At 54.0% G+C, this 8585-nt stretch overlaps 1 protein-coding gene across 9 annotated transcripts in view; it reads left to right on the forward strand.

Moving 5' to 3' along the window:
• Positions 1–8274, forward strand: part of TANC2 (tetratricopeptide repeat, ankyrin repeat and coiled-coil containing 2) — a 306929-nt gene extending 298655 nt beyond the window's left edge. For all 9 annotated transcript variants that reach the window (XM_037494899.2, XM_037494901.2, XM_054689747.1 and 6 more), the window contains one exon: positions 890–8274. In XM_037494899.2, the coding sequence (XP_037350796.1) occupies positions 890–2849 (1960 nt within the window). In that variant the 3' untranslated portion in view covers positions 2850–8274. The remainder of the gene's footprint in view (positions 1–889) is intronic.
• The last annotated feature ends 311 nt before the right edge of the window (positions 8275–8585 follow it).

Consider the following 8585-nt stretch of genomic DNA (forward strand, 5'->3'; position numbering starts at 1 on the left):
TGATCTTGGGATGACCTGTCGCCATCAGTGCCTCCTGCCCAGCGCCCCACCCACTCCCAAACTCTGCTACTTCGGGCTCCCTGCTGTGACCTGGGCGAACGGTCCTGAAAGTCAAGCCCACGTCCAGCCTGGTGGTGACCGCGACAGCAGTGCCAGTCTTAACACGCTGGGGGAGCAAAGTTCCTGCAGCTTCACCGTCACATTCTCTTCCCCCTGCGTCATTCCTTCCCCACAGGCCCATCACCCTCTTTCCAGGCAGTATTAATAGAAAGGGGGTGTCTGGCAGTTCTTGTCCCCCCTTGTCAGGTATAGTCAGAGTTGCCTCGTCAGCAAGCCTAACGCCCACCCAGCTCTGTAGCCAGGGAGGAGCAGCGGCGCCGAGGGGCAAGGGGCAGAAAGCGCAGCGGCCAGGGTTCCCGCCTAGGGTGGAACAGGCTTGAAATCTGGAGCCAAAAAATCGAGAGCATAAAAAAATTCTGAATCAGCAAGATTTTAAAAGATTGTAGTTACCGTTTTATTCCTAAGCTAATTGACAGTGACCCTGTAAATGACAACCCCACCCACCCCTCGCACAGCCTGGTACGGCCTGGTGTGCCTTTGGGCACTCAGAATCTTCCTGAAGGGCCAGTGGGACTGACACAGTGGGAGCGTTTCTCCACTAATCCCAGAGAGGCCAGAAGGAAGATGGAGGCTGAATGGGCCAGGGGATCATTCTGGACTCTTCTAGAATGACAGCCTACCTGTTTCCTTCCTTTCAAGTCAAACGAAAGCCCCTTCTCCTACCGCTGCTGCCACAAGTTCCCCCAAGTAGCGACCGTGTTCTCAGCTCTTGGTGATTCCTGTGGCTTCAGAATAACTTCAGTTCCTGTGTTTACATTTTGTCAAGCAGACAGTTTGCAGCAGCCTTGGAGGACCTGAACGAGGCCATCAAGCTGTGTCCAAACAACCGTGAGATCCAGCGGCTCCTGATGAGAGTGGAGGAGGAGTGTAGACAGATGCAGCAGCCACAGCAGCCGCCGCCACCGCCACCACCACCCCAGCCACAGTTACCCGAAGAAACCGAGCCCGAACCCCAGCACGAAGAGCTGTACGCTGTGCAGGATATATTCGAAGAGGAATACCTGGAACAGGATGTGGAAAACGTTTCCATTGGCCTCCAGACAGAGGCGCGGCCCACCCAGGGGCTCCCCATCATCCAGAGCCCGCCCTCCTCCCCAGCCCACCGGGACGCGGCCTACATCTCCGGCTCACCGCTCGGCTCTCATCAGGTGTTTGACTTCCGGTCTGGTAGTTCTGTAGGGTCTCCCACTAGACAAGGCTATCAGTCCACCTCACCTGCTCTCTCTCCAACTCACCAGAACTCTCATTACCGGCCTAGCCCTCCACATACTTCCCCAGCTCATCAGGGCGGGTCTTACCGCTTCAGCCCCCCTCCCGTGGGCGGGCAGGGCAAGGAATACCCGAGTCCTCCTCCCTCCCCGCTCCGCAGAGGCCCTCAGTACCGGGCCAGCCCCCCAGCAGAAAGCATGAGTGTCTACAGGTCCCAGTCTGGCTCACCGGTGCGCTATCAGCAAGAAACAAATGTTAGTCAGCTTCCTGGCAGACCAAAGTCTCCATTATCTAAAATGGCCCAGCGGCCCTACCAGATGCCTCAGCTTCCTGTGGCGGTTCCCCAGCAAGGGCTGAGGCTGCAGCCTGCCAAGGCCCAGATCGTGAGGAGCAACCAGCCCAGCGCAGCCGTCCACTCGAGCACCGTCATCTCCACAGGGGCCTATGGCCAGGTAGCCCATTCAATGGCCAGTAAGTACCAGCCTTCACAGGGAGACATGGGAGTCAGTCAGAGCCGCTTGGTTTATCAAGGGTCCATTGGGGGGATCGTGGGGGATGCGAGACCTGTGCAGCACGTCCAGGCCAGCCTGAGCGCGGGCGCCATCTGTCAGCATGGAGGGCTGACCAAGGAGGACCTGCCCCAGCGGCCGTCCTCAGCCTATCGAGGTGGCATGAGGTACAGCCAGACGCCACAGATCGGGCGGAGCCAGTCTGCGTCCTATTACCCAGTCTGTCACTCAAAACTAGATCTGGAGCGTTCCTCCAGCCAACTGGGGTCCCCTGATGTGTCACACTTGATCAGAAGACCTATCAGTGTCAACCCTAATGACATCAAACCCCACCCCCCCACCCCGCGGCCGCTGCTGCACTCCCAGAGTGTAGGCCTTCGCTTCTCGCCATCCAGCAATAGCATCTCATCCACCTCCAGCCTAACGCCTACCTTCCGGCCGTCTTCCTCCATTCAGCAAATGGAGATCCCCCTAAAACCGGCGTATGATAGGTCATGTGACGAGCTATCGCCAGTGTCTCCCACTCAGGGAGGTTACCCCAGTGAGCCCACCCGATCCAGGACCACACCATTCATGGGGATCATAGATAAGACAGCCCGGACTCAGCAGTACCCCCACCTTCACCAGCAGAATCGGACCTGGGCAGTGTCATCCGTGGACACCGTGCTCAGCCCCACGTCTCCAGGCAACCTGCCTCCACCCGAGTCCTTCAGCCCGCCATCCTCCATCAGCAACATTGCCTTTTATAACAAAACCAACAATGCACAGAACGGCCATTTGCTGGAGGACGATTATTACAGCCCCCATGGGATGCTGGCTAACGGGTCCCGCGGAGACCTCCTGGAGCGAGTCAGCCAGGCCTCCTCCTACCCCGACGTGAAGGTGGCTCGGACCCTCCCTGTGGCTCAGGCATACCAGGACAACCTGTACCGGCAGCTGTCCCGGGACTCTCGACAAGGGCAGACATCCCCTATCAAACCAAAGAGACCATTTGTGGAGTCTAATGTTTAAAAGACATCTGTTGGAGTGAGACCCGTATGTTATCACTGCACATTTTCAGGCTTGGTTTCCACATCCGAGGTAGTTCTCCGGCTTCATTTCTCATGTAGTTTCTGTGTGGTGTTCAGAGGTGGCCGCCCACATGCTGAAACCCTTTGCATGCAGCCCACCGGGAAGCTGGCCTCAGCGCGCCAGGACTTCAGTCTCTCTCGTCTGTGCCCCAGCCACGTGCTCCCCCTCTCCAGACGCCAACGAGGAGGTTGTCGCGCCCTGAGCTCTAACCCAGGGAGATCAGACACTCTGGTCAGCTGTTTCCAGGAGACAATCGCTTTCACTGATGTTCTTGTTGTGTAACTGTCTTTCTCCTTTTTTACAAAAATAAGATGTTCTTGTTCATTTTCTTCTAGGAACTGTAGGAAGAGTGTGATGCCCCTTTGCCTTTGCATTCTGCCCCAGTGTTACCCAGATCGCCAGCCCCAGCACGTTCTCGTGCCACGGCCCCTCCCCTGGACCGCCAGTTCCCTGGCCAGCGGGGCCAGGATGTCCATTGCGAGCGTTGCTGGTCTCCCTCGGGGGGTATCAAGGGGAAAGAGGAGAAATCAGTCCGCTAAATTGGAAGGAAAAAAATATATAATTATTTGAAATGTCATGACATTGATCTTTCCAAGAGACATACAGAAAACAACCAACCCTTTCAAGAGTTCAGTCAGCCAAGGAAACTATGGATGGGAATCGTGGGTGTTCTTAAACATTCAGTGAGAGTCTTTCTTTAGGTTTTTAGACAATAACCATGAAAAGCTGCTGATTTTCCATAGGTGGGGGAGGGGATATATAAATATATGGAGAGAGAGAGAGAGACCAAAAGAAAGACTGTTCTGGATTCTGAGGAAAGGCTGTAGAAAATCTTGGTCTTGCAGAAGTCTGCTTTCTTAGGTCCTGCTCTATCACCGAGTATCCTGTTCCACAAAACAGCAAACTTCTTGAAGATCGACTGGTGCAATAATCACGGTAGGGTCTTCACCTGCAGCCAGACTGTGGGCCGCTGGCCCTCTCTTTCACACCCGGATGGCAGTGCGGGGACTGGTTCTTTTGAGACCCAGGGTGCAGCCCAGAGTCCACACCAGGCCTGGCGCGTTCCCTGCCCAGTGTCGCCTAAATCCGTTTCAAGATCAATAGTTTCTTTATTATTATTGGGTTGTTTCCTCTTTTCCTTCTCTAGACAGGAGTGTTTGGGGAGTGGTATTTGGAAAGCAGACACTGCAGAGGGGTTTCAGGGTGAAGAAAGACCCCTCCCAGGCCTGGTGAGCGCCCCTGAGGTAGACCGTGCCCCCCACACGCCCTCCCCGCCCAGTGGTCCTTGGCTGTCCTGTCCGGTGTGTGAGTGACCAGTGACCCAGGCCAGCACGAGTTGGACGCCAAGATCACTGAGACCAAAGCCTTAGCACAGGCCTGGCACTGACGCACATCAGCTCGTAAAATTTAACAAGATAAACAACGAAAACTAAACAAAAGGGAACGGGTTCTCTGTTGCTAGGAATCATTCTGCGCTTGTTGGTAAAGGGCGACAGGAAGCGCAGCTTCCTGAGTGAGAGTCCAGATGTGACCAGACCTGTTTGTAACAGTACGTGTCCCCTGAAAGTGTCACTCGGCGAGGGGAGGTGAGATCAGAAACTGGATGGGCCCCCGCCCGCCGGCCCGGACGGATCAGGCTGGTCTCTGGCTGGATGCAAACAGCGGTCCTGACTCGGGCCCCAGGCTCTTTCTACTCTGATGCCTCAGGGCTGTCTCCTGCCCCGGGCCAGGGCTGTCCGTGTCCTCTCCCCCTCCCCGCCCCCCCTTCTCTCCTCACAAAGATGAAACATGCAGCTGTCCCATCAGCCCAGGCCAGGAGCCCAGCAGCCCCCCAGCTCCTCCTGGTCCAGGTGTCGGCCCGGTTCTTGGCACCTCATCCCCTTTAACCGCCTCTCACTGAGGAGTCGCTGCTACATTTTGAGGCATTGCTCAGTGTCTGTTAGCAAAGTGCCCGTGTGCGCAACACCATGCCCACCACCCGCACCCCGTCTGGGTGGGTGAGCTGGTCCTGTGGTTGTGCAGATGCACCCCTTCTTCCCGGGCCTCTCCGTTCTCCAGGACGAACCCAGGATTTAAGGTGCGAGCTATTGGGCAGAACCGCTGTCAGTAGTCAGAATGCACTTCCTTTATGGCCAGTGTAGGAGCACGTGAACCTCACTGCAGGGTGCCAGTTTTTGCCTAGAAAATGCCAACTGGACTTTTGGGGGACAGGAGACCGAGGTTTTCCTGGTAAGCAGACTGCCTGTGCCCTGTTTGGCTACTTCACTGCCACGAGATGATCTTAGTACTGTACCTTAGAGATGCCCCTGCCCAGCAACACTTGCTGAATAGGGTCTGGCTTCAGGTGGGGGCTCCCTCCCAATTCACATCACCCCGGAACGCAGTCGCGGTGGTGACAAGCCTCAGCTTGGGGGTTTCTCGCCCAGTCGTATGTGCCGCTCACCCAGAATTCTTGCAGTGATGGGTTCCCATCATGTCATGTCTATAAATGGGTGCACTTTACTGTTTGAATTTGTAACTGATAAATACTGGATATTTAAGTGTGAGTAATGTCTTCATTAGAAAATAGCAAAACCGCTCTTGTCTTTTAGTGTATTTTTCAAGGAAAAAAAAAGAAATCAAGCAGTGGATCACAACATTTATAGCACAAGAAATAACTGTTGTATATAAGCATCAAAACGATTAAGAGTTTTTAAATACAAAAAAAAAATCTTTGCAGTGATTTTAAAGTGCTTTTCCAGCAATTTTCTTAGGGACTCCTGAGACATGGTTACTTTATTTACTGGATCAGTAAGGCACACATTAACAATTAAAAATTAATGTTTATTTACAACGTAAAGGGAAAACCTGTGTAAAATGAGAATTTGGCAAGGACAAAATGGAGGCCATTTTGTGTCTGCTGTTGCGTCTCGTCCGAGCTGCGCTGTCACACCCCGCGGTGACAGCGCACGAGCCCTTCTGCTCCCCCCACGCGCCCTCTTCTTAGTGTTTGGCTTAAACGCGAAGGCTCAGGAAGATTCCACTAATTAGAATCATGTACAGTACCCCAGGTCGTTGTCCAGAGATGCAAGTTTGCTAATTTAGTAAAGCCTGGATTATTAAACATTTTCCTAAATTATTGTAAACAGACAGCTTAGTAAAGGTATTCGCCGTCCTTATATTGTATAGTAGTTTATGAATCCCTCTCTAAATATTGGTATTTTTATACTCCAGAGACTACCCAATAGAAAAACTAATCCGCATCTAACTTGATATCCGTGAGTATTTTCCTTAGACTTTAGTCATCACACGGTGGGTTACCCGGACGTCCCCTTGCTTCACCATGTTTCACCACTAGGTGTCACTGTGGCTCTGCACCAGGCTTGGCGGGGGGCACAGAATGGCAGCGTCTCCTCTGGAGGAGTCTCTTCCAGGGCAGCGGGCAGGCCCATGGGCTCAGAGGGTTCCGGGGTGGGGAACAAAGGCCTGGGAAGTGTCTTCACGCGTCTGTGCCAGTTGTGGCAAGAGCAGCTCTTTGGACCTTGGGCGGAGGCTGGGAGGTTGACTCGGACTCCCTTGCGCTGGTGGATGCGGGGAGGTGGAAAACCCCCTTCCTGCCCGGGAGCAGCCCCTTTCAGCTCCTCTTCGCCTCCGGCTTTTATTACTCCAGAGGGGTCACAGGTGGGTGGTTTGAGTCAAAGACAGCTATTTTTCTACTGCAGAAATGCCTTGGACAAAACCCGTTGCTCCCTGAATCTTTGCCACAAAATGGAACAGGCTCCCCCAGGGGGCAAGATGTGCCCGCCCCGCCTGCCTGTCCTGGGCTGCCCGCTCCTCCGGACGCCCGCGCGCACAGGCAGCCTGCTGCCGCCGCTGCCCCACCAGGCATGGGGAGGTGTGGTGTGGCCTTCTCTCCTTTTCCTCGGGAAACTCCAGACTGACCATCTACCATGACTAACAACAATGAACCAAGGGCTTAGGGGTAAGAGCTACCTACAAAGACGTGTCATGGAAACCTTCACCATGCAATGCCTTGAACTCAGCTCTGGCTGCTTCCGAGAAAAGGTGGCTGGCTGGGGGCCTGGACACAAGCACAATGGGGCTGGTGGGGCCACTGTGCAGAGCTACTTGAACAATCACTGGGTCTTCATCACTCCTTTTCTAACAGACCACTCAAGGGCTGAAGTGTTGGTAACCTGCATTTCGGTGTCCAATGCCTCACAGCAGCTGAACCACCCTCAGATGCTTGTGGCCACGTGTTGGCCACGGCCAGAGCTTTGAAAGTCAGTACCAAATGAACGCCTAATTGGACACCAAAAATCAAGCGTTACTTTCCTGTTTCCTCACCCGCATCATCTCATTCCTTCCTGCTGACTGATAGCTGCACCGAGCTGGCCTGTCGGGGCCTGGCTGGGTGCCTGGAGGCGCAGGCCAGCGTGGCTCTCATTTTTGCAGACACACCTACTCTGGAAGGGAAGGGGCCTAGCTGATGTGCTTTCGTAGCGCTCGTTGCTGGATTTTTCTTTTGCCAATCACTGACCGGAACAGCCGGTTAGGGGGACTCAACTCCATCCCCTCGATCCCCAGGACCAGACAGACAGTCGATTCTGGGAATTCAGTACTTGAATGTACCTGCCTTATTGTGTTCCAACTTTCTGGGGAAAACAGTCCTGCCGGCCCAGGCCTGCTGCACTCACAGGTCACTCGTGGCGGCAACACTTCCTGTTCCGGTTTCTTTCCTGTTTCTGTCCTTTCTTTTTTTTTGTCCTTTGGCTGATTCCTGCGGAGTGGGGCCAGTTCCTCGTCAGGCTCAGGGCAGGTGCCACTCTCAGGTGTGGCCTCCTTTCCATCTACCCCAGCATCTCTGTCTCTGTTCTGTCTCCTCCAAACCCAAGATGATTTTAATTAGTACAGACGTGTACAGTCTACAATTCAAGAGTGATTTGTACTAATATGATTTTGATTCTTCCTCTTTGCTGTCCTTTCAAGACACTTGCTGGAAAAAGCTTTAATGCACTTAGTTTTCCTTTAGGTTTTCTATACTCAGATGTAAAGGACTCTGTACAGTGTATCCTCAAGTGCATGTTTGTCCTCTACCCCGATCTATTGAACACCACACGGTTGTGACTCGCCAGTGGGGACGGCCCCCACGCAGCAGAGGCGGTAGCCCCTGTGTATAAGGAAAGACATTCTCCTTTGCTGTACTTGCTTGAGCAGTTTTATTGTCTGTACATGTGAGCTGTGTGAGATAGATGTGAAAAGTTCAATGAATGCATTTTCCTGCCCATGTATACAGAGCACCATCTGTACAATGAACTGTATGTATGAAAGCAAATGTACTTATTTATAAATGGGTAACACTTAGAAAAACATGGCGGTGTCTGCTTTCTCCTTCCGCGACAGTGGCCCTGGGGAGCTGGCCCTCATCAGGCCGCGGCGCTGAGGAAGCCTCCCCGGGGCTGCCCAGGCAGGTGAAGGTGAAGGCCAAATCCTCATGACGCGGTTGGCCTGCGCGGGTCACTGGAGTCGGCCCTGCGGGTTGACGGCCCCCTGTGAAGTCGCCGAGCACCTTCTCCGGGCTGGGGCCTCTGAAGGCACCTGAGCGGGCAGCGGCCAGGCACCTGTCAGCCGGGGCCAGCTGCCTTCGTGGGGGAGGTTTGCTCCAGGGGTGCACCGAGCTCGTCGTGTAAAATAGCA

The sequence above is a fragment of the Talpa occidentalis genome, unplaced genomic scaffold, assembly GCF_014898055.3.
Source record: "Talpa occidentalis isolate TD23 unplaced genomic scaffold, MPIMG_talOcc4v2.1 talOcc4.7, whole genome shotgun sequence".
NCBI lineage: Eukaryota > Metazoa > Chordata > Mammalia > Eulipotyphla > Talpidae > Talpa > Talpa occidentalis.